This window comes from Schistocerca piceifrons, chromosome 4 (genome assembly GCF_021461385.2).
Source record: "Schistocerca piceifrons isolate TAMUIC-IGC-003096 chromosome 4, iqSchPice1.1, whole genome shotgun sequence".
NCBI lineage: Eukaryota > Metazoa > Arthropoda > Insecta > Orthoptera > Acrididae > Schistocerca > Schistocerca piceifrons.
In genome coordinates this window covers 826,553,227-826,580,120 of record NC_060141.1, presented here as the reverse complement: position 1 = coordinate 826,580,120, position 26,894 = coordinate 826,553,227, and the positions used below count along the sequence as shown (strand labels likewise).

General features: G+C 46.1%; 1 protein-coding gene across 1 annotated transcript in view; it reads right to left on the bottom strand.

The window, feature by feature from the left end:
* Positions 1 to 26,445, bottom strand: part of LOC124796230 (glucose dehydrogenase [FAD, quinone]-like) — a 64,225-nt gene extending 37,780 nt beyond the window's left edge. Inside the window, exons 1-2 of the mRNA XM_047260321.1 lie at positions 26,394 to 26,445; positions 6,714 to 7,045 (exon numbers count right to left, since the gene is read on the bottom strand). Coding sequence (XP_047116277.1) covers positions 6,714 to 7,043 — 330 coding nt within the window. The 5' untranslated portion in view covers positions 7,044 to 7,045; positions 26,394 to 26,445. The remainder of the gene's footprint in view (positions 1 to 6,713; positions 7,046 to 26,393) is intronic.
* Positions 26,446 to 26,894: the final 449 nt, after the last annotated feature.

The following is a 26,894-nucleotide window of genomic DNA, read 5'->3' as shown; positions in this document are numbered from 1 at the left end:
TTGGAGGGCACTCAACCTAGTGGCAGTCAATTACACAGGATGCGGGCACAGTTAATACATTTAACCAACCGGATAGCGGATTTAAGGAATAAAGGTTAGAGGATCGTTATAAGGAATCAACCGCTGAATGGGGATCTTTGATTAAGACGACTGGGGAACAGGACTTGCTTTTTTCAGGGTGGCGCGCGAGCCAGCCCGCGAATAATGTATTTATGTCTTCCGAGAGGTTAGGCGCAGCGTTTGCTAAATTGTGTAATCCCCTGGTGAATGTGTTTAGAGACGTCACTGAATTAGCTGTAGACCGACTTGAGCAAATTGAAAGGATGTCATGGTTGTTGGTTCACTTTGAGCAACACGCTGATGCGTTTGGTGTTGTCTCTATTGTATATTTTACCTAGAGGCGAATTGAGGACTCTGGTATCCAGGGCTATGCCAGAAGGGTTTTCATTGCAGCAGTTGAGGAAGCTTGTGATCAGCGAAATATTGACCACGGGAGTTCGTAAACAGCTCGAGTGTCGCTATGTTTGGCAGATGCTGCAAGATGAGGAGGACTTGCATCAAATACGTGGAAAGAATTAAGACGGCCTGTTCGGCCTTGTTAATCCACTTGCCAGAAGGGGAGTTAGTTTCAGTTGTCCTGAGGGGAATGCTAGCGGTGGATAAGTCACATTTTGTTTTTCATGGTCGACCCTCCACTTGGGAAGAAGTTCGTGCCACCGTTGTACCGATATCCACATTGCCGCTCTCGGACGATAGACATCGTGAAGTTAAGGTTCAGCCTGTGGGGGTCACCGATCGGAACTTCGCATTACCAACATCAGCTGAATCTGCTAAAGTGGAATTGCGGCGTTGTTTTAGGTGCGGTCCAACTGGCCATTTAGTTATAAAATGGTTCAAATGGCTCTGAGCACATGGGATTTAACTTCTGAGGTCATCAGTCCCCTAGACTACTTAAACCTAACTAACCTAAGGACATCACACACAACCATGCCCGAGGCAGGATTCGAACCTGCGACCGTAGCAGACGCGTGGTTACGGACAGAAGCTCCTAGAACCGCTCGGCCACCGCGGCTGGCCATATTCCTGAAGATGACGGATCTACATCCGTCGAAACAATGGTCAAAGATTGAATAACATCTCATTCTGTCGCAAATGGTTGGCTGCATTTGATTCATTTACTAATAATAAGTCATTCCACTTCAGTAAGAAATGCATTCATCTTTCACCCTTGAACCTTGGACCTTGACATTTGTGTGGTGGTTTGCGTGCCACAGTGATAAAGATAGCCTTACCATAGATGCAACCACAGTGGAGGGCTGTCTGTTGGGAGGCCATACAAACGTGTGGTTCCTGAGCAGGAGCAGCAATCTTTTCAGTGGCAACAGTCTTGATGACTGACTGATCTAACATCAGCCAACACTGCCTTGCTGTGAACATACAGAAAAAGCGAGGGGAAACCACACCAGGAATTTTCCCGAGGACATGCAGCTCTACTGTATGGTTCAATAATGTTGGCATCTTCACAGGTGAGATATTCCGGAAGTAAAACAGTTCATCGTTCAAATATCCGGGAAGGAACTACTTAGGAGGATGTTTTCATCAAGTTGCACATAGAGGGAATTAGTGAAGATCGGTGGCAAGAGGAACAGGACTTCCGGTCGGTTAATATAAGAAAATCAAATAGGGGTAATGCAGGAGTAGGTTTAATAGTGAATGTTGTTGTTGTTGTGGTCTTCAGTCCTGAGACTGGTTTGATGCAGCTCTCCATGCTACTCTATCCTGTGCAAGCTTCTTCATCTTCCAGTACCTACTCCAGCTTACATCCTTCTGAATCTGCCTAGTGTATTCATCTCTTGGTCTCCCTCTACGATTTTTACCCTCCACCCTGCCCTCTAACATTAAATTGGTGATCCCTTGATGCCTCATCGCATGTCCTACCAACCGATCCCTTCTTCTAGTCAAGTTGTGCCACAAACACCTCTTGTCCCCAATTCTATTCAATACCTCCTTATCAGTTATGTGATCTACCCATCTAATTTTCAGCATTCTTCTGTAGCACCACATTTCGAAAGCTTCTATTCTCTTCTTGTCTAAACTATTTATCGTCCATGTTTCACTTCCAAACATGGCTACACTCCATACAAATACTTTCAGAAACGACTTTCTGACACTTAAATCAATACTCGATGTTTACAAATTTCTTTTCTTCAGAAACGCCTTTCTAGCCATTGCCAGTCTACATTTTATATCCTCTCTACTTCACCATCATCAGATATTTTGCTCCCCAAATAGCAAAACTCCTTTACTACTTTAAGTGTCTCATTTCCTAATCACCGAGCAAGGTGGCGCAATGGTTAGACACTGGACTCGCATTCGGGAGGACGACGGTTCAATCCCGCGTCCGGCCATCCTGATTTAGGTTTTCCGTGATTTCCCCAAATCGCTCTAGGCAAATGCCGGGATGGTTCCTTTCAAAGGGCACGGCCGACTTCCTTCCCCGTCCTTCCCTAATCCGATGAGACCGATGACCTCGCTGTCTGGTCTCCTTCCCCGAAACAAAAAAAAGCAAAACAAAAAAAACATTTCCTAATCTGATTCCCTCAGTATCACCCGACTTAATTTGACTACATTCCATTATCCTCGTTTTCCTTTTGTTGATGTTCATCTTATACCCTCCTTTCAAGACACTGTCCATTCCGTTCAACTGATCTTCCAAGTCCTTTGCTGTCTCTGACAGAATTACAATGTCATCGGCGAACCTCAAAGTTTTATTTCTTCTCCATGGATTTTAATACCTACACCGAACTTTTCTGTTTTTTTCCTTTACTGCTTGCTCAATATACAGATTGAATAGTCTCACTCACTTCCCAACCACTGCTTCCCTTTCATGGCCCTCGACTCTTATAACTGCCATCTGCTTTCTGTACAAATCGTAAATAGCCTTTCGCTGTCTGTATTTTACCCCTGCCACCTTCAGAATTTGAAAGAGAGTATTCCAGTCAACATTGTCAAAAGCTTTCTCTAAGTCTACAAATGCTAGAAACGTAGGTTTGCTTTTCCTTAATCTTTCTTCTAAGATAAGTCGTAGGGTCAGTATTGCCTCACGTGTTCCAACATTTCTACGGAATCCAAACTGATCTTCCCCGAGGTCGGCTGCTACCAGTTTGTCCATTCGTCTGTAAAGAATTCGCGATAGTATTTTGCAGCTGCGACTTATTAAACTGATAGTTCGGTATTCACGATGAAAATGGGGTGGAGCCCTATCCTCCTAAAAGATGAACAGAGAGTCTGACTGCATTTGAGGCATCAGCCATTGCTGCAACATGTACAAGTAGGAATATGCAGTGACAGTGCTCTCGGTGAAAAAGAATGGCCCGTACAGTTTTCGACGTGACAAGACACAAAAAACATTTCCCTTTGGAGAATCAAGGTTATATTCAATGCATTCGTGTGGATGCTTCGTACCCCAGATTCAACAATTATGCCTGTTCACTTTCCCATTAGTGTGAAAAGTGAATAGTGAATAAGAAGTTAAAAATGGGTGTAAGATACTATCAGCAGCGTAGTAAACGCGTCTCGTAGCCACGATAGATATGAAGCCGACGCTCACCACAGTGTTACAAGTTTGCATGGCAGCTAGCGCTCCGATGAGATAAAAGAAATTATTCAGAGTGTTAAGGAAGACGAAAATTTAATTGTGATGGGAGAATGGAACTCAATTGTAAGAAACGGAAGAGAAGGAAAAACTGTAGGTGAATATCGACTGGGGGAAAGGAATGAAAGAGGAAACCGCTTGTAGGAATTTGACATAGAGCATAATTTAATCGTCGATAACACTTAGTTTAAGAATCATGAAAGAAGGTTATATCTGTTAAAGAGACTTGGAGACACCAAATGGTCTCAGGTTGATTTTGTAATGGTAAGACAGAGATTTCGGAATCTCATTTTTTCCAGGGGCAGATGTGGACTCTGACCACAATTTATTGGTTATTAACTGCAGATAAAAATGGAGGAAATTGCAAAAAGGAAGGAAATTAATGAGACGGCAACTGGACACGTATCAAGTACGATACGGTGTTGAGAGCTTCAGAGGGAACTTTAGGCAACCGTTGACTAGAACAGGGGAAAAGAATACAGTAGAAGATGAATGGGTAACTTGGGTGATGAACTAATGAGGGCAGCAGAGGATCAAACAGATATCCTTGGATATCACTGGAGATAATGAATTTAACAGACGAAAGGAGAAAATATAAAACGCAGCAAATGAAGCAGGTGAAAGTGAATACAAACGCCTAAAACTGAGATTGACAGGAAGTGCGAAATGGTTAGAAGACTTAAGGATTTACAAGCATATCAAACTTGAAGAAAAGTAGACATCGCCAACAGGAAAATTAAAGAGACCAAGATAGTTATCACGTGAAGGAAAATTAACGAGGTCTTTGAGAAAAGAGGAACAGCTGTATGAGTCTATTCGGTCGAAAACTAGTATTAAGCAAAGAAGGAGTATGTAAATTACTTATGAAAGGGATATGAATTTGAAAACAATATGAAAGAAAAGGAAGAGGATATAGATGAAGATGAGAGGGAGATAGGATACTGCGAGAAGAATTTGACAGATCTCTGAGAGACCTAACAGGAAACAAGGCCCCTGGGATAGGCATTCCTTCAGAACTACTGACAGCCCTAGCAGAGCCAGCCGTCATGAAGCTCTTCTACCTGGCGTGCAAGACGTGTGACACGGGCGAAATAGCCTCAGACTTCAAAAAGAATGTAACAGTTCCAATTCCAAAGAATTGAATATTACCAAAATATCAGTTTAGTAAGTCATGGTTGCGAAATACTAACAAGAATACTTTTCATAGCAATGGAAAAACTGGTAGATGTTAACGTCGGGAAAGGCCTGTTTGAATGCTAGAGAAATGTTGGAACACACAGGTCAATACTGTACCTATGACTTCTCTTAGGAGACAGATGAAGGAAAGGCAAGCCTGCGTATATAGCATTTGTAGACTTACAGGTAGCTTTTGACAATGTTGACTGGAATACTCTCTTTGAAATTACGAAGCCGGCCGGAGTGGCCGAGCGGTTAAAGGCGCTACAGTCTGGATCCGCACGACTGCTACGGTCGCAGGTTCGAATCCTGCCTCGGGCATGGATGTGTGTGATGTCCTTAGGTTAGTTAGGTTTAAGTAGTTCTAAGTTCTAGGGGACTTATGACCACAGCAGTTGAGTCCCATAGTGCTCAGAGCCATTTGAACCATTTTTGAAATTACGAAGCTGGAAGGGGTAAAACACAGGAAGCGAAAGTCTGTTTACAACTTCTGCGGAAACGAGACGGCACTTATAAGAGTGGAGGGGTTTGAAAAGGAAGCAGTGGTTGAGTAAGAAGTGGGACATGGTTGCAGCTTATCTCCGACGTTACTCAATCTATACGCTGGGTAAGCAATAAAGAAAACCAAACAAAAATCGACGATGAGATGGTAATTTTGTCAGAGGCAGCAAAGGACTTTGTGGGGCAGTTGAACGAAAGGACAGTGTCTTGAAAGGAAGATATAAGATGAACATTAACAAAAGTAAAACAAGAATATGGTCGAATTTAATCAGCTGATGCTGAGAAAATTATATTACGGAACGAAACTCGGAATGTAGTAGGTGCGTTTTGCTGTTTGGACAGTAAAATAATTAATGATGGCCGACGTAGAGAAAATATAACATTACACTGGCAATGATATAAAAGCACTTCTGAAGAAGAGACATTTGTTAACGTCGAGTATAGGGTGTTTCGAAGCCTGTTCTGAAAGAGTTTGTATGGAGTGTAGTCATATACGGGAGTGAAACGCGGATGATAAACAATTGAGACAAGAAGAGATTAGTGGTTTTTGAAATGTGCTGCTACAGAAGAATCCTGAAGATCTTAAGGGTAGATGTCGTAACTAAAAAAAAGGCCGTGTGACTAGGGCCTGCCGTCGGATAGACCTTTCGATGGGTGCAAGTCTTTCGATTTGACGCCACGTCGGCGGCTTGCGCGTCGATGGGGATAAAATGGTGATGATTAGGACAACAGAACACCCAGTCCCTGAGCGGAGAAAATCTCCGACGCAGCCGGGAATCGAACCACTCAGCTACCGGGGGCGGACATCACGTAACTGATGACAAGGTATTGAACAGAATTGGGGAGACAGGAAATTTGTGGCACAACTTGACCTACAGAAGGGATGGGTTGATGGATAAATTCTGAGAAATCAAAGAATCCTCCATCTAGGGAAGTGTGGGGAGTAAGAATTGTAGAGGGAGACCAAGAGATGAATAGAGTAAGCAGATTCAGAAGGATGTAGGTTGCAGTAGTTATTCGGAGATGCACAGGATAAGCTAGCATTGAGAACTGCATCAAATCAATCTTCGGGCTGAAGACCACAGTAACACACAAGAAGTGCGTAAATCTAAACCTTTGGAACTACGTAATACGACAAAAACTTGGCGCCATTTCAGTTATATATGTAAGAGAAGATATGCTTGATCTTACGGCATACAATTATTGACGTACTTTAAGGTAAGAATGACGGCGTGGTGCCGGAACGAAACCGAAGTCAGGAAGTGAAGGCTGCTCTTTGAGCAGAGTCCTGTGTACTAATGTAGGAGGGCAGTCGCTCAGTAGCCCGCTGGGAGCCTCCGTGTTTGTGTCACACAGTTGGCGATGCTGCGGAGATACGCACCTCGGTCTTCTGCAGCAGAGGGAAGAGTCCGGGCACGTCGGAGGTGGGCGGCGGGTCGCCGCCGGCCTCGAGCAGCAGCACCGTCCAGTCGGGGTTCTCCGAGAGGCGGGCGGCCACCGCCGCCCCCGCAGACCCGGCGCCGACCACCACGAAGTCGTACTCGGGCAGCGGGCGCGCCGTGTCCGGCGGGTAGGCGCTGCGGTCGGCGAGCGCGCACTGTGCGTGCACCAGGGTGGCCAACAGCTGCGCGAACAGCGCCCCGGCGGCGCCGCCCACGGGGCACGCGCTGCCGGCCTGCGCCGCCCACTGCGAAGCGGCGGCCGCGTCCATAGCTGCGCACACGGGAGCGCTCAACAGGACTCTGATCCGTCGTCGATTTAGATAGGCACGAATGTAAAGAAAACTAAATCAATAAACGCATTGTGCTGACAGGGGGCAATGGCATCGTCTGCCGACGGCGTCGGTAGAGTGCATTGTACGGGGGCGTGTCACTAGCACATTGATATGCGGAAGTCTGCGAATACATACATGCGGTGGGCAGAACTAACGTGGCTCAGTACGGATTTCGTGCACTTTGCGGCAGGCGAGCCAACTTACAAGATCTGCATTTAGAGCAGACGATGTAGGTTTTGTTGCCCATCTTAAGGATATTGTTCTGAGTCAGTTTTGTTCAACCCACTTTGTACAAGAGGCTCGCTATTAGACACACGTAATCGCATTAACATTGCTAGCAAAGAGTGAGTTATGTTGTTCGGTTGAATGCAGAATAAACTCGACTCTGCGCGGATAGATGGGGAACACAAATTACACAAAATAAATAAAGCCGCCAGTGTATGCGCCAACAGTGGTGCGAGGGCAGTAAGACATTTAGTGTTCCTCGACGGATGGCATTGATGACCTTGGTGACGGTCGTAATTTCAGTGATCGTCGTTACCCTAGCTGAGTGAGTAACTGCAACCAGTGAGCAATAAAACCATTACGTTTATTGCTAATTGGAGGCCACTTACATTCCTTGAAACACTGACGCCTCAGCAATCAGGTAAACGCGTTCTGGCTCTCTGAGCTCTATGGGACTTAACATCTATGGTCATCAGTCCCCTAGAACTTAGAACTACTTAAACCTAACTATCCTAAGGACATCACACAACACCCAGTCATCACGAGGCAGAGAAAATCCCTGACCCCGCCGGGAATCGAACCCGGGAACCCTGGCGCGAGAAGCAAGAACGCTACCGCACGACCACGAGCTGCGGACAAAAACGCGTTGTGCAGGCCCAGCTGATCTGGAGCTGATTACACTGTTCGTGGAACGCGAGTTCTCTCAAACGCCAGACCTCTGTTCCAGAGGAAACCGATCGACTGGAGAGAGTGTCAGCACTTTACGTACACATCGTGAGTGAGTGTTCGCAGCAAGTGCCGAGGCGACTACTCTGCTATGTCACTTTGCAAGGCTGCAATACAGTTTACCGCTAACTTCACTTTGCAGAGGATTTTGTCATACAAGACTTGGGTTTAGTGGAAATCACCATCTAGGTGATAGTTCCTAACTTCATACACTATTCCATGGGAATGATTGTCTCCCGCGACCATACTATACTCCAGGACACAAAGGAGGTCAGCACCGGTCGGGCTGATATCGTCAGTGCTATAAACACAGGTAATCTGTGATGATAGCTGCACTGCGACCTGAAATATAGATCTGCTATCCACTAAGGAAGCTAACTTCCTTTCTCTCAATATTTAATATCTCCATTGAGATAGGCCGATAATTATGTTACCTCACAATACATTATGTCCCAGGAGAAATGATCAATGGTCGAGGATATCACGGAGCAAAAATTATAAGAGATTTGTCTCACAGTAGAGAAGATGAAATCTTCAAATATGTGTGAAATCTTATGGGACTTAACTGCTAAGGTCATCAGTCCCTAAGCTCACACAGTACTTAACCTAAATTATCCTAGGGACAAACACACACACCCATGCCCGAGGGAGGACTCGAAACTCCGCCGGGACCAGCCGCACAGTCAATGACCGTAGCACCTGTGACCGCTCGGCTAATCCCGCGCGGCGCGAAGATGAAGAGTTGCGCACAGCTCTTAAGGTATGCAATTGAACAACCACGTTTACTAGAGCCTTTGCTGCAAATAATCGCAGTAATATTCCTGAATATTGGTCATTCGTCTTGGAACAGCCTACATGCGATGATTCGCAGTAAACTTCTTTCGAGCAGAGGAGGAAAGAAGTGAAGTGTTGGCCTGCCTATCCGGCCACCCCAATTACGGATGAGCTTGGTGGGCCCTGCCTCACCTCGCAGTATGGCTGCCAACAGAAGAGCCGCTGAGACGCATACCACCAAGCATTTTGCAAACGGCATAGTTCCCGGGGGCGCTGCCAGTACGTGGCACGCGGATCTGCAGTTGCACCTGCTCGCTTCCGCGTGACACCGCGTGTCTCCACGCCGGCGAGCCACGTGTGCGGCTCCAGCTGGCCGGTCCCACGGCGCTGCCGCTGCCGCCTGCCACGCTGACATCTTGCTCTCGCCGCGAACACCGCAGGTCACTGCAGTTCCGTACACTGCTCCCTAGACTACCACTTGCCAGAAGCTGCACAAACACTGCCCACGAGGAAATCTGTTTCCTGCTGATCACTTGACTGCCTACTAACTATCTGCCTCACAGGATCGTGTCGTTGTTAATGCTTCCTTCCTCCTCGTCAGTATGTATGTGGACTCTGTAAGGGAGCCACGGTCCCTTGCACAACGTAAAACATATTTTTTTCGTGCCGATCGAGGATAGGTCAGGAATCGACAGACTTGTGCCGAGTGCACGCAGCAAATGTTGTTGTTGTGAGATGCAGTCTACACTAGTGTGAATAGTCTGAGCATTTGTCCCATGGGCTGACCTTCTGGCAATCGTAAGAAATCTTCCAAACTGTGACACAGTGTGTTCAATTCGGTAAGCAGTTTCATCTCGGCTACCGTGCATAAAACTTATTCTTACGATAGAACGAAAATGAATGTTAAACTGTGGGGAATGTGATACAACGTAATTTTGAAATCCAAAAATAGTGAGAAAAAACAATACAGGTTGGACTGAAACTTCCTGGCACATGAAAGCTGTGTGTTGGACCGTACTCGAACTCGGGAACTTTGCCTTTCGCGGATAAGTTTTAATCTGCCACGAAGTTTCATATAAGCGCACACTTCGCTGCAGAGTGAAAATCTCATTCTGGAAACATCCCCCCAAGCTGTGTCTATGCCATGTCTCCGCAATGTCGTTTCTTTCAGTAGTGCTAGTTCTGCAAGGTTAGCAGAAGAGCTTCTGTGAAGTTAGGAAGGTAGGAGACGAGGTACTGGCAGAATTTAAGCTGTGAGGACGAGACGTGGGTCGTGCTTGGGTAGTTCAGATGGTAGTGTCGCCTTGCGCGTCGAGCGAGCAGGTTGTCGTTAACTTCCGCCTGTGCCGCAGCGCCGCTTGTGTCGAAGCTACTCAGTCATGTTGGTGTATCGGCCGGAGTCACATCGTAGTTGCGTAGCGGAGTTTGTTGTCGTTTTCCTCTTGGCGGCGGTGTTTTCTGCCGGCGCCATGGTGTCTGTCGAGTCTCCTAAATCTGTTCCTCGTCGAGCTACTGTTCGTTTCAATTTTGACGAGAGTACACGTCGTGTTCAACCTGGCTCCTTAGAAATTCACGATTGGTTGGCTGATGTTATCCGTGTTACACCTGACCAGGTAGATACTGCTTACTTTGATGCTGATTTGTATGCGTTCTTTGTGAAGTTTTATGATCCCGTTCAAGTAGAAAGACTCCCCTCCCGGATTGGTTCTAAAGTGTTGTTTACACATCGCGATGGTTCTGTTAGTCAAGTCCTCCTTGAAAATGCGGTACTCGAGTACACTCCGGTTAGAATTTATAACCTTCCTCCTGAAGTGGACGATTCATTTCTCAAAACAGCGTTGCTTTCGTTTGGAATCATACGGCATATCATATGGGAACGCTGGTCAGCACAACATCGCTTCCACTGTTATAATGGTATCCGGACTGTGGGCATGTGCGTTAAAAAAAATATTCCTTCCCACTTAACTGTTTGTGGTTACCGCATCCATATTACGTATACAGGGCAAGAAGGAACTTGTTTTCTTTGTAACGAAAGCGGTCATCTCATATCTGACTGCCTGCGTGGTACTACTGTTCTGACGTCGTCTTATCAAAAACGTTAGCAGACATAGTAACTTCGCAGTCGGCTGTAAGTCAGTCTCCAGCTTTAAGCGACGTAGGGGCAACATCACCCCCTACTCCTAGCGGATTTCCAGCGTTACCGACGCGTCCCAGTGCGGCCTCTGTCCACGAGGGGACGACGGCTCCTGCAGTGCAAGTCAAACGCCGGCGGACTGAGGACGGTACAGAGTTCGAGGACGCCCCACTCCAGTATCGTTCTTCTGACACGGCGTTGACAGAGGGTGCACGATCTGGCGGTAATGCGTTGTCTACTGGTGTTAATTGTGATTAGCAGATATAGCTGCTTCTGTTGATGTTGAAATGTGCGTTCAATCTGCGTCCCCCACTTCACCCGTCGACGTGACGGTTCCCGTGGGTTCCGTTGTTCCCGCAGAGACGTCGCCTGCTGGCCAGCCTTTACAGTGTTCCAGTGCAGCACCACCCCTCATCCACGCTGAGACGGTCGAGCAACACGATTCTACGGGTTCTCTTCCTGATGTTCAGGAGATGACACCCGACACCGGTACTGCATTACCTCTCTCTTCTGTACCTGATGTTGCTGTTGGTCGCGCGTAAAAAGAAAAGCTAGGATCCCTCGGCGTCAGGTGGGGAGGACTGGCATTATACCTTTTTTCCCCGCCTCCGCACGTTGGGGAGAGACGGACGTGCTGAGAGTTTTTTTCTTAGTGTTGTTTTATTGACCTTACATGTGCTGACGGATGCAGGCGTATATATTTCTAACCCTCAATGTCAATAGGATACGTTCCCACGTACGGCTTGCTGCGTTACACCAGTTTATTTACGATTCCCGAGCTGATATCGTATGTTTACAAGAGGTATTATTTGGCTCAAAATGGTTCAAATGGCTCTAAGCACTGTGCGACTTAACTTCTGAGGCCATCAGTCGCCTAGAACTTAGAACTAATTAAACCTAACTAATCTAAGGACATCACACACATGCATGCCCGAGGCAGGATTCGAACCTGCGACTGCAGCGGTCGCTCGGTTCCAGACTGTATGCCCTAGAACCGCACGGGCACTCCGGCCGGCAGGTATTATTTGATGTGTTTTGTCTTCCTGGATATTCCCTGTTTTTCAATGTCGCGCCTATAGATTCTACCGTATGGCTTTGCTTTATCGAGATGGAATCCCGCTGACGGACTTCGAAACGCTAGATGATGGTCGCGGTATAGGCTGTAGTTTTTATGACCTCACCTTAATTTTTCTTTACACTCCGTCTGGATACGGTCGTGCATCCGATCGCGCGTGTTTTTATAAGGAAGAAGTTGTTTATTTACTCCGATTGAACCTGCTCAAGATTTTGTTTGGGGACGATTTTAACTGCGTCTTACGCCGTGTTGATCAAACCCCCAATTATACATTTTGTCGTGAACTTAATATGGTGACGTCCTTGTACCTCCAGGATGCTTGGGTTTGCAGATATCCTATATTGGTGCGGTTTACGCTTTTTACAGCTACTTCAAGTAGCTGATTGGACCGCTTTTATTTATGTGCCCCCATATGTGGTCAGCTTCTATCGATTGATGTAATTTCTGTCAGTTTTACTGACCACTGTGCTGTTTCATTGAATTTTAACCATGTACCGCAGCGGGTCCATCTCTCGCGCCCTTTATGGAAGCTAAACACTCTACATCTCACAGACCCCTCTCTGGAAGACATCATCGCAGACGTATAGCGGCGGACAACCCAGTCCCAGACGCGTTATTCCTCACTTCTCGATTGGTGGGTTACTTTTACTAAACCCAGGATTCGAAATACACTCAAGTATTTTAGCGCTGAAAAGGCGGCTGAAATAAGGCGCACTAGGGAGTTAATAATGCAGTCCTTCGCGATCTTTACGATAATGCTCGTGATTCCCCCTTGAGGGTCGTCGACGTTCACCGTGTGAAGGCAAAACTTCTCCAACTCAAACGTAGGCAAATAGATGGGATCCGACTGCGTTCCCAGCCTTGTTCAATCGTACAGGGTGAGTTGACCCCTCTCTATCATCTTCTCCGGCTTCACAAGCGATCTCAAAGGACGTGTCCTTCTACCATTCGTTTTCTAGATTGGCGTGAGTGGTCCTCCCAATCTGATATGCATGAACTTTAACAGTACTATTCCGAGCTTTATGCCGAAGTGGATTCAGACGGTCCACCGTCTGTTGATTTCACCTCCCTACTTGATCGTGTTGTTACACCAGCTCTCCTGGAAGAGTTTCTCTCTGTATTCCATCGCGATGATATACTTGATACTGTGGCTCGTTCTCCCTCCCACAAATCACCTGGCCCCGATGGTCTTCCCAAGGAATTTTATATTCGATTTTGGTCCTCAATAGGAGATACGAAAACTTCCATGGTGAATGTAGTGTTCCAGGGAGCCCATTCCCGTGCCAAGCGCTTTGCTTTTCATCGATTTTCACCAAGCGTTCGACCGCGTCAATCATGAAATCCTTATGCGAGTATTGACGACTGTTGGTTTTAACAATGCTGCACGACGTCTGTTTAGCTGTCTAATCACTGGTATTCGGGCGTCCATTGACGTAAATGGCCTTCTTAATTCCCCTATCGCGGTGTGTCAGGGCGTCCTTCAAGGGAGTCCATTATCAATGTCGCTCTACGTGCTGTTTCTGGAACCATTATTGCGAACCATAGCTGCTCGTTTGAATGGCTGGTCGCTGCTGGGAGAAAGGTTTACCGTTCGCGCATATGCTGACGACGCTATGGTTCTTTTCCGTACCCATGATGATATATCACTGCCGAAGGAAGTTTTGCATGCCTTTTGTCGTCTTACGGGAGCGCGGGTTAATGACCAGAAATGTCGTTTACTCAGTTTGCGAGGATTTGACGCTGTTGAAATTCCATGGGCTTCGAAGGTCACCCGATATCGATCGTAGGGTGTTATAATTGACAGCTGTCCGCTAAAGATGGCTACGATGAACTGGAAGTCTGTCACGGATAAGATTCAGGGTGCAATCATTGAACACGAGCGTCGCTCCCTCTCACTTCTTCATAAGGTTCGGGCCATGGAATCGTATGTGTTAAGTAAGGGTTATTTTATTGCACAAATCTTTCCACTTCCTGCGATGTTGTCCCGCAAGTTGCAAAGTTTATCTGGCAGGTTTATCTGGCGCCACTTTGTATTTCGCGTGCGTTATGGGGTCATGGCGTGGCCCCGTTTGCAGGCAGGTTTGGGCGTCCCTGACATTCAGGTTAAGGCTTCTGCCTTATTCATCCGTCGCACCGTGTTAACGTGCCCCCCCCCCCCCCCCCAGTCACTTACAGCTCGCCTTTATGACGGTATCCGACCGGCGAGTTTAACACCTCCAGTAGATATTGGTAGGATTAGTTATAAATTACGGCTCGTCAGGGAATTTTTTCTTGGGGTCAGTTATTTAGGAGTAAATATCCTTTCCCAAGAGAATCTCTCCCTAAAACTGCTGTTAAGCCGCTGGCCAGTGCCTTATAGTCTTCCCTCTGTGGACGCCCTGTCGCCAGAAACGAGCTGGAAGATTGTTTGGTCTAACATCAGCCTCCCGATTTTCCCGATGGAAGTGACGTCCTTGTGGTACCAAGTTGTTCATGATATTGTACCTACCAGCGTGCGACTTTTTCGTACTGGCCTCAGTGTAACGGATCGCTGCAATCGTTGCCATGAAACCGATACATTATCTCATCGGTTGATTTCCTGCGGTCATGACCATTGGAGATGGCTTCGCCGACAACTGGCTTTTCTCCTCAGGACGTCGGAGGCGGCTATCTCGGGGGAGATTCTCGTGCGTCCCGATTCAACTTTCTTTCCTCTATCGAAGAACAATACCATAATGTGGCTTGTTGGTCATTATGTCCACTTCGTGATGGTGAGTGGATATGACGCAAATCCGTGTACCTTTTCCTACTATATGGCCACCGCACATTGGACGTGGTTCCGGATGCCCCGTTATTGTGAATTTTTTTCTAACATGTTGTATCTTGTTTTTCATCGCCAAGGCGTTGGAGGAGTTGCCATGCCCCTTTTTTATTTTTTTATTTTATTTTTGTGGACGCTTCTATGGATTTAGATGTTCCACGATGTAGAAGTGGCGGAAGAAAGAATGTGTGGGAACGTTAAAATTGACGCCCCATTCCTTCGTATACGTGTTCCTGATTTCACCCTTTTGTTTTTGTCGAAATGACTTCTTTTGTTTTATTTTAATTGACTGCCTTCAATAAGTGTTTTGGAAAAAACGAGAATATTTTCGTTTTTTGAATGAATACACTGCCATTTGAGTGTATAGGTCGGTGTGTTTCCTGTGAAAAAAAAAAAAGAAAAAAAACGGAATCGGCAGCGTGATAGATTGATAAATTATTGCATTTCATGGTTGGCTGGTTCATAAAAAAAATTAAATTAAATAAAATCCCTCCCTGGTGTCAATATTATCTCTCTTTTTTCACTTTATTACAATTTTTGTCTGTGTCGTGGTATATATTTAAAAAAAAGAGGTAATCGTTGTGCATTCTGAACTTGTAGTCATGTGTTCGCCTCTAACAATTTTTATCTTCTTTCTCATTTCGGCTACAAAAACAAAAAAAAGTGCTTCGGATGGATAGAGCGTCTGCCATGTGGGCGGGAGATCCCGGGTTCGAGTAAAAAAAAGTTCAAATCTCCCTCGTGTATCTTTGAATAAAAAAATAGTGTATGCCATGTAAGTAGGAGATCCCGGATTCCAGTCCCGATCGGGGCACACATTAAAAAAAAAAAAAAAAAAAAGAGATGGTAGAGCACTTGCCCGCGAAAGGCAAAGGTCCCGAGTTCGAGTTTCGGTCCGGCGCAAAGTTTTAATCTGCCACACAGTCCGCTGCAGAATGAAAATCTCATTCTGAATATGAAGTGTTGGCAGAAGAGCCAACACCGTGTTGCTAGAGGAGGCCGAAATGCACGCTTTTAAGCTCACGCAGATTAGCGTGAGGTCTGGAACAAGGTAAAGTAATTATCCTATAAAGAAAAGAACGTAGTTCTTGGAATACTTAACTTTAATCCACAATTGGAGAACATCGCTCTTGTTTAGACATTATTACAATCTGAATATAAACTGGTAATGGCGCCTTGCTAGGTCGTAGCAAATGACGTAGCTGAAGGCTATGCTAACTATCGTCTCGGCAAATGAGAGCGTATGTGTCAGTGTAGCATCGCTAGCGAAGTCTGCTGTACAACTGGGGCGAGTGCTAGTAAGTCTCTCTAGACCTGCCGTGTGGTGGCGCTCGGTCTGCAATCACTGACAGTGACGACACGCGGGTCCGACGTATACTAACGGACCGCGGCCGATTTAACCTAGCAAGTGTGGTGTCTGGCGGTGGCACCACAGAATACTTTTTGGATTGTTCAGTGCAATATATCTTGCATATCCTCAACAAACTTGTGCATTTTCAACTTCCTGCGGCGTAATGAATAGTCCATTAAATTTCAGGCATGCTGCGGTGCAAATACAATGACTTCCACTGTTATTTCGGCCGCGTATCGTTCGGCCACCCTCAGAGTCAGTCGCAAGACTCACAAGACAAAGTAAGTCTTGTGACTCCCTCTGAAGATGGCCGGACGATACGCCTCCGAAATAGCAGTGGAAGAAATTGCATTTGCGCGGCTGCATAACCGAAATTTAATGGACTGAAAGAACTTATCTTATCAAACAATGGAAACAATGTTAATGTACTGTGTCTTAAAGAGAGAACGTTAAAACCCTTGTATATCGTGTATATAACAGTAAAAGTCATGTGCTGAACAGACACATGTGGACGTTACAGCGATGAAAAAGGTCAACTATTCGTCACGTACGTAGCAGGGAAGTGTTTTCTAGTGATTCTAGGCCTGAAAATGCTTTCTAAGCAGCTAAAATCGGTTGATTTTACCTCGAACCGTTACCTGTGATTTGTGTGTGAGTTCCGACATGAACACGATTGTAGAGTGACAGGCGGTAGCAGAGTAACTCTACACCAGACGCACACACGGAATTTGCAGATCACAGACCATCTGAACTGCACCACGCAAGAGAGGAGACTTTCAAGTGGTGAATTGGGAACTCCAAACACCGAGCTCTGCACCTAGTGGTGCCCTGTGGAACTAGGGTAAGTGCTAATTAACAGAGTTCATGGCTCAGCACATGAAAACATAAAAAGACTATTATAACCCAGACAACAAAATAGATTCAGAACACGTATATGGAACCAGCTACTCTTTTACTGGTATACGAACTGGCGGCTGGTATGTTCCCAGACGGCTGAAACTTTATTTCCTGTTTCTCTTCTCTCCTGAGCTTCGTAGCCTTGGATTAAGAAAACAGTAGCAGTAGATTAAACGGTGGTTGTCCAGGTATTTTAATTAGGAACAGTTTAGACCTGTAGTACATTCATCATAAAAATATAACGTCACTATTATAGTAGTAATCGAGGTGTCAAAAAATCCATTTTTGTGTAATTATCCAAAGTCAAAATTATAAAAATATTAGTCCCAAAATAACATGTGTAAATGCGAAATCAAAAAGTAAACATCTCTTAAAAGGGTGAGTGAAGCTAATCACTAGGTTGGTACGTAAGTTCGTAGTGCTTTTGTTCTGCTCATTCGTATTCTGGTTGCTACAGGTTTTGCCGGCCGCGGTGGCCAAGCGGTTCTAGACGCTACAGTCCGGAACAGCGAGACCGCTACGGTCGCAGGTTCGAATCCTGCCTCGGGCATGGATGTGTGTCATGTGCTTAGGTTAGTCAGGTTTAAGTAGTTCTAAGTCTAGGGGACTGATGACCACATATGTTAAGTCCCATAGTGCTCAGAGCCATTTGAACCATTTTTGCTACAGGTTTATTTATCGATTGTAATTTTTATTTGTAGTTCACTGTTGCTAACTGAGTTTACACATTGCCATTTTGTCATTTGGAGGTAGTGAATGCAGCCTTGGACGATAGAAAATTGAGTATCAAGTACAGTGCCATAAACATTCGCTCTGTGTATGGGAATAATACCACTGGAGACACCACGGCAAGAAAATGGTTATCTAGTTTTAAGGAGCATTGTTTTGACACGTGGTTTGATGAATATCGTTTAAACGCTTTATTGCACAATTACTGGTGTCAGTGTACTCGGTGACTGACAAATGTGATGAACTGTGATGGTTCCAACTTCGTGAGATATTTGCACGCAGTGGGGAAGATTCAAAAATCGGTGTTTGAGTACTGCATGCTCTAAGCGAAATTCACAAAACTCAGTGGCTGGCGATGTGTGCATCTCTGCTTGCTCGTCATCAGTGTGTGAACAACGACGACCATTCTTATCCTGTGTCGTTACTAGTGACGATAAATGCTGTCTTTATGCTAACATAAGGAGAGGAATGGAGTGGTTGAGCCCAAACAAAGCAGCGACGCTCAATGCAAAGGGTTGTGTGCATCCACAAAAGACAGTGTTACGCACCTCGTGGAACAGCGACGGTGTGGTATGGTGCACTACGGGTTGCTTCCCCGTGGCGTAACCATCACTGCTGACAGAATGAGATTTTCACTCTGCAGCGGAGTGTGCGCTGATATGAAACTTCCTGGCAGATTAAAACTGTGTGCCCGACCGAGACTCGAACTCGGGACCTTTGCCTTTCGCGGGCAAGTGCTCTACCATCTGAGCTACCGAAGCACGACTCACGCCCGGTACTCACAGCCTTACTTCTGCCAGTATCTCGTCTCCTACCTTCCAAACTTTACAGAAGCTCTTCTGCGAACCTTGCAGAACTAGCACTCCTGAAAGAAAGGATATAGCGGAGACATGGCTTAGCCACAGCCTGGGGGATGTTTCCAGAATGAGATTTTCACTCTGCAGCGGAGTGTGCGCTGATATGAAACTTCCTGGCAGATTAAAACTGTGTGCCCGACCGAGACTCGAACTCGGGACCAGAAGTAAGGCAGAAGTAAGGCTGTGAGTACCGCGCGTGAGTCGTGCTTCGGTAGCTCAGATGGTAGAGCACTTGCCCGCGAAAGGTCCCGAGTTCGAGTCTCGGTAGGGCACACAGTTTTAATCTGCCAGGAAGTTTCATCACTGCTGACATTTACTGTAGACAACTCAGTCGCCTTGCAGACGCAATCCAAGGACAACGACCACGAAGACCACGTGAAGTGGTGCTACAGCACGGCACGATAACGCCCGCCCGCATTCTGCTAGACTGGCAAAACGCACTGCACGGGAGTTGGGTGGGGAACTGATTCCGCACCCGCCTCATTCACGTGATATTGCGCCCTAGATTTTCACCTTTTCGGGCCGCTGGCGAACAATCGTCAAGCAGCTTCCTTGGCTGATGAAAATGCGCTTCAATCTCGGCTCGATGAGTTATTTGCCTCAAAACCACGTGGTTTCTACTGCCGTGGAATCTAGAAGTTACTCCAGCGTTGGCAGACTAGTAAATAGAGAAGGAGAATATGTTATTCATAACTAAAATCTCTGTTATGTGTATCTGTTGTGACCATTAGACACCAAAGACACTACGAACTTATGCACCAACATAATAATATCAATAAAAAGTTCATGTATTCTTATTCCGTGAGTCATGGAGGAGCGGACAAACTGCAAAAGCTTGGATGACATACTGGCTGATGGATGTGATAAATAGGATAACATGTAAAATGACACGGAGGATTCACTTATTTAGATAAGTGATTCGAAGTAGAAGGATAAATCGTTTAATGTGGTTGATGGAGGAGAAGGAGATTAGCGTTTAACCTCCCGTCGACAACGAGGTCATTAGAGACGGAGCGCAAGCTCGGGTGAGGGAAGTATGGGGAAGGAAATCGGCCGTGCCCTTTCAAAGGAACCATCCCGGCATTTGCCTGAAACGATTTAGGGAAATCACGGAAAACCTAAATCAGGATGGCCGGAGACGGGATTGAACCGTCGTCCTCCCGGTGGTTGATGGTCTTTTAAGTTAAGGAACATACAGAAATCGTTGAGTAATTATTGAGGTAAATAATGATGATTAATAGATGCTTAAGGAGAAAATGTTTCAAATAAAGAAGGTATTGAGTTGAGAGGGATAGGTGTAATGGATGTTCAAGTGAGTAGAGAAGTGTATGGAATATGACGTATTTTAAGAACATTCAATGATGCCAGTTACTTCACACAAGTTGTCCCACTCATACGGGAATGTATGTATCTATAAGTGATCATGAAAAACGTATGATGAGAGGAAGTAAAAGGTATCTTCCAAATGGCAAGTAAATAATGATGTAATGATCTAGTTAGCTGTCGGAGTCGATAGGTAAGAGTTCGTGCCAGGCTTCAGAAGTTCTGATAGTAGTTAACGAGTACCGAATGCTGACACTTCATTTTGAATGACATGTTTATTGAACAAGAATGTACTCTGTCAATTCTTTTGGCAACTATAATAGCTGTATAACAAAAATAAATAACCTAAGGCTGATTAATAACGTCATTTCTGTAAATTTTCTTTATGTATAAACACATTACTTACAATTGTCTGTACTTACTTGAGACATGTTTAGAGCATTGACTTAGAGTAAAAAGTTGTCAATCTGTTGTATATTATGATGTATGAGGACCAACTTTGTTACTCATATGTATACAATTAGTTCAGCAAAGGTAAGAATCAAGTTGTTACTGATTTGTGGTATTTCTTCTCTACCTTTCGTGGGTGGTGCTTGAGTTGAGCTGAAATATTCATGATAGAATGGATGAAAGCCGTGTTGAAAGGGATGAAAATTAAAGGGGTTCCTGAAATAAAAAATGATTCTGTGTGGTGCCGCAAAAACAACAAGTTATGATTGTGTTTTATGGCCATACAAACTATGGAAAGTAAATAATCATTGCAATTTAATGTAAAACAAAGCTTGTGTAAATATTCACCATTTTCCGTTAATGTATACTCAACGTTTGCACGATTTTTTTGTACTTTTCACCATCAGAGTCGAAGGGAATTTATCCCCGGTACATTGTAACTTTTATTACTTGTTCTGAAATTTAATGTTCTTTAAATTCTGTCCTGTAACCCTAAGTTACTTTTCCAGTTTCTTTTCCGACTGTCGCTCCAAAGAAGTCTTTCAGGGTGCACAGAAAAAAACCTATTTTACTCGTGCGGGCCGAGCATAGCCCAAGGATCGATAGTCAAGCGCCGGTGTGATCTTCGAATGTTACTGTTGAGGGATGCAGTGAGCAGTAGTCTACATCTACATCTACATTTATACTCCGCAAGCCACCCAACGGTGTGTGGCGGAAGGCACTTTACGTGCCACTGTCATTACCTCCCTTTCCTGTTCCACTCGTGTATGGTTCGCGGGAAGAACGACTGCCGGATAGCCTCCGTGCGCGCTCGAATCTCTCTAATTTTACATTCGTGATCTCCTCGGGAGGTATAAGTAGGGGGAAGCAATATATTCGATACCTCATGCAGAAACGCACCCTCTCGAAACCTGGACAGCAAGCTACACCGCGATGCAGACCGCCACTCTTGAAGAGTCTGCCACTTGAGTTTGCTAAACATCTCCGTAACGCTATCACGCTTACCAAATAACCCTGTAACGAAACGCGCCGCTCTTCTTTGGATCTTCTCTATCTCCTCCGTCAACCCGACCTGGTACGGATCCCACACTGATGAGCAATACTCTAGTATAGGCCGAACGAGCGTTTTGTAAGCCACCTCCTTTGTTGATGGACTACATTTTCTAAGGACTCTCCCAATGAATCTCAACCTGGCACCCGCCTTACCAACTATTAACTTTATATGATCATTCCACTTCAAATCGTTCCGTATGCATACTCCCAGATATTTTAGAGAAGTAACTGTTGCCAGTGTTTGTTCCGCTATCATATTATCATACAATAAGGGATCCTTCTTTCTATGTATTCGCAATGCAATACATTTGTCTATGTTAAGGGTCAGTTGCCACTCCCTTCACCAAGTGCCTATCCGCTGCAGGTCTTCCTGCATTTCGCTGCAATTTTCTAATGCTGCAACTTCTCTGTATACTACAGCATCATCCGCGAAAAGCCGCACGGAACCTCCGACACTGTCTTGTGTGAGGAGTGAGTGCGGTTGTAATGGCGTAACTGAAGGGCGAGGAGGAATATCGTTCTGGCTGACCGAGCGAGGTGGCGCAGTGGTTAGCACACTGGACTCGCATTCGGGAGGACGACGGTTCAATCTTGTCTCCGGCCATCCTGATTTAGGTTTTCCGTGATTTCCCTAAATCGTTTCAGGCAAATGCCGGGATGGTTCCTTTGAAAGGGCACGGCCGATTTCCTTCCCAATCCTTCCCCAACCCGAGCTTGCACTCCGTCTCTAATGACCTCGTTGTCGACGGGACGTTAAACACTAACCACCACCCACCACCACCACCACCACTGTTCTGGCTGAACGTGTGCACATCCGACGTGGGTTGACCCCCAGAGAATCTACCAAATTTTGAGAAAGTGTTTTTATTTGATAAGTCGTTATAAATACGAAGTCCCGAAATAATGCTTTCGCAACTACCGCGCCGACCGGCAGATTGAAGTGCTGACTATTGTGTGCAGATTGTTCCAACAATGTGTGACGATATTTCAGCATATTTGACCGATGCCGAGCTTAGCCGTGACCAGAGACGTACTATAATGCTGGTCACTGCGTCCATTTGTGTTTGATGGCAATAAATAACTCTACCTCTTGCTAACCTTCACAACCACGATGATCGGGAAACATATAGCATTATTGAGCAGGCAAACCTCGGCTGAAAAAAGGTCTCGTAATCCATTAGGTAATAGTTATTTAAGCCCTCAGGGGCTCAGCATTCATTTGCTGGGTACGGGCTTGGCGGTCCCGAGGTTCCTGAGCTGGGGACTGGTAAGCAAAGCCAGTTCGCTCTCACCGTAAGCTCTGGGCATGCTTCAGCGATCACTGCGCGGCGCGGCGGTGCAATCTTGTGTGTCACAGGGAACAAACACCTTGGTTTGACCGGCCAGATCGCTGAAATTGTAAAAACCGCTATAAAGAAAACCTTAAATCTGAAGGTGTGCTGCTCGCAATTGAGATGCGTGGCTATTGAGGTGGAACAGTCGTTAGAAGGCAACCTCTGTGGAACCCTCCAAACCGCATTTGTATAAGGCTTATCTAGGCATCTGGGATTCTGTCTAGGTGGAGTTACACTTCCCTAGCTGCTACTGGGACCAATATGGAGCCCTCAAAATTCTCTCCTTCTCCTCCCAGTGGAAAACGTGGGCCACTGGTAGGTATAAACACCCAGTCAAATAAGAGGGCACGTGCAGCCAGTCGTCCTAACTCAGTTCATTTCAAAAGCACTGTTTCTAGTAACAGAACTCATGCCGGTTTTCAGAATGTGTTTTTAATAGTAAAAAGAGTACAGCTTCGAGAAAGTTTCACCTTTCTGTACTTAAAAAGAAGGCATCACTAGCACTTTACAATCAGTCAAGCGATTGCGTAATAGAATACTGTCGGTGGAAACTTCTAGTTCCTGATTAAGAATATCCACAAAGCTCAATGCCTTGGGGAACATGCCATCTAACCTGAGCTACAAACCACCTTCAATTAAAGCAAAGCAGTTGTGACGTCCAGGGATCTGATGGACACACCCAAGGAGAAACTGAAAGACGAGTGGGCTCCAGAAGATACAGTCGGTGTGCAAAACATAGCGGAGAGCTTGTTCAGGGACCTTATCGTGACGTTCAGTAGAACGAAACGTACTGAGCACGTTGTCAAGCTACCTTCCTGGCAGGACGAGTCCCGTTTCAGATTGTGTCAAGTAGATAGACGTATGGAGACAACCTCATGAATGCATGGATCCTTCATGTCAGCAGGGAGCTTTTCAAGGTGGCGGAGGCTCTGTAATGGTGTGGGGCGTGTGCAGTTGGAGTGATATGGGACCCCGATAAATCTAGATACGACTCTGACAGGTGACACGTGCGTCAGCATCCTGCCTGATCACCTGCATCCATTCATGTCCATTGTGCTTTCCGACGGACGTGTGCAATTCCATCAGGACAACGTGACACCCCACCCGTCCAGAATTGCTACAGAGTGGCTCCAGGACCGCTCTTCTGAGTTTAAATACTTCCGCTGGCGACCAAATTCCCCAGACATGAACATTATTGAGCATATCTGGGATACGTTGCAACCTGGTGTTCAGAAGAGATCTCCATCCCCCGGTACTCTTATGGATTTGTGGACAGCCCTGCAAGATTCAGGTGTCAGTTCCCTCCAGCACTACTTCAGACTTTAGTCGAGTCTACGCCATGTCGTGTTGTGGCACTTCTGCGTGCTCGCGGAAGCGCTACACGACATTGGGCACGCGTACCAGTTTCTTTGGCTCGTCAGTGTAAATCAAGATTACATGGCAATTTATCTGCGAAGCTCTGTGAAACTGTCTGCGTCTGTCGGTATGCCGACTGTATCAGATAAAAATTATGTCTTCAGCACACCAGAAACAATCAAATAATTTTGAAAATTTGTTTGTTTGGGACCTGTGTTGTTGAGGACTGTGCAAGATAAAACTAAGCAGGGTGCAAGGCGGCTGCACTGCTGGTTAAATGCAGCTTTCCCCTCTTCTCCCTCCTCGTGCTGAGACAGCGTGGCGAGGGGGAGGGGGAAAAGTGAATCGAGGCTGAGCGCTTTGCCACTCGGGCCTGGGCAAGGCCAGCGAGCTTAAATCTTGCCCCACCCTGCTGTACAGAATTCCAACGCAGTTCTGAAAAGAATTGTTCGTACATCCCTATTCAGAGTTTACCTCGCCTCGGTGACGTCATCTCACGGCTAGAACTGTTAGGTTCGTGGAACTTTAACTTCAGGTGGGTGCAACAGAAGTATTGTACAGGGACTTAACAGTTGCGCATGTCAACGCCATCAGTAGGCAAAGGACTCGGTAATGCGTGACATGCATATCTTCAATGTATAAGTTGAGTATTCACAATGTGAGTGTTTTACAGTGATGTTTGTTTACTCATTCCACGTTTGACTTATACTTCAATTCCTGCTGCCTTTCCTGAATACAAATGTATTTTGCACGTATGTCTACCAACTGGGTACATATCGTTTAGTCCCGACGCTAAGCGCCGTAACAGCCGAAAATAGGGCGAGGGAAGAACGACTCCCTATTTGCCCACATAGAGGTCCTAATTTCTCTTACCTTGAGAATGAGATTTTCACTCTGCAGCGGAGTATGCGCTGATATGAAACTTCCTGGCAGATTAAGCCTGTGTGCCGGACCGAGACTCGAACTCGGGAACTTTGCCTTTGGCGGGCAAGTGCTCTGCCAACTGAGGTACCCAAGCATGACTCACGCCCCGTATTCACAGCTTTACTTCTGCCAATACCTCGTCTCCTACCCTCCAAACTATACAGAAGCTCTCCTGCGAACCTTTCGTTCAGGAGTGCTAGTTCTGCAAGGTTCGCAGCAGAGCTTCTGTAAAAGTTTGGAAGGTAGGAGACGAGATACTGGCAGAAGTAAAGCTGTGAGGACGGGACGTGAGTCGTGCTTGGGTAGCTCAGTTGGTAGAGGACTTGGCTGCGAAAGGCAAAGGTCCCGAGTTCGAGTCTCGGTCCGGCACACAGTTTTAATCTGCCAGGAAGTTTCTCTTACCTTGTCTTGCGGTTTTTGCACAAAATGTACGTTCGCGGCATTAGAATCCAATCAGCTAAAAATGCCGCGTCTATAGATTTTCTCAATAGCGTTCCGTGGAAAGGAGGCTCGTCTCCCCTCCAGGGATTACCACCCGAGTTCACGAAGCAACTCCGTAATAATCGCCTCTTCGTCGAACAATTCTAGCAACCTGCTACATTTAGTCTGACCTGGTAGGCCCACCTAGTGCATTCATACTGTATTGATAAACGCCCCACACACTGTCGCACTATTTTGCGTGATACTCAGACGCACAATCATCAGCTGAATACTGTCCCGGATAGTGTCTCGTAAAATAGTGCGACAATGTCTGCGGCCTTTATCGGTGCAACACGAACGCCTTTCATTTTAACTTTACAGTACGTGCAAAGAAAGTGCGCACGAATGCGTAGTAAACAACTCGAGGCGAGTGCCAAGTCCTGAAAGTCTAAACAAGTAAAGGCGACCGTCGAGCGTTTAAATGCCGTTGGAATTACGTTACACTCGTATCACATTTGTTACGTCGACACGATATATAAATGAATCTTTTGAAAATTCAGTTGTAATTCTGTACTGGCAAACATTAGAAATGCAGATATATAATAAACGACGTTTGCACTAGTGCAATGTGTACATCTGTTGGAAACCTATTTACGTATTTAACACTGCGTACTTTGTTTTTGTTTTTATTAATGTTACATCTTCTGATTCAGGTAACGGTTTGAAAATGAACGGAGAAGTTCTAAACTAGTTACCGTTGTGAAAATTGTACACAACTGAGACAGAAAGGCTGATAGACAGTAACTGAAGTGAGCTGCAGTTGCGCGGTGTCGCTGCCGTGCCGCCCGGCCGGCCTTACCTCTGGGAGAGGAGTGAGTGGCTGCTGGCTGGATGGCTGGTGCTGCGGCGTCCGCCGGTGCACTGGCTGTGCCGCCGGGCGCAGCCGCCGCCTCTTATTCTGCCCCCGGCCGCCGCTATCTCAGAGGTCGCCGCCCCCGACCCCTGCCCCCGCCACTCCGCACCCTCATCATCGTCTCGGCTTCGGTGTCTCGCTGTCGCACCTTCCGGTGGCTGCCGGTTGCACCACATGGCGTCATGCGGTGCTCCAGATGGTACGCCGTTCTTTTCAACCCTCTCCTTAAGGGGCCTTTTCACACGCTCGGTATTTATTGTGTAATAACATTGTGCCACTGTATTGAGCGGAGCAATATTACTGCACAATAGGGTGGGGCTCGGAAAAATGTAGGCGCTCTTTGATACCCAATATTAAAGGAAAAAAATCACATGCCGTTACAATTCTTGCACGGTAGAGCGAGTGTGGCAGAAGGCTATTTTATGTGTTCAAAATGACCCCCATTAG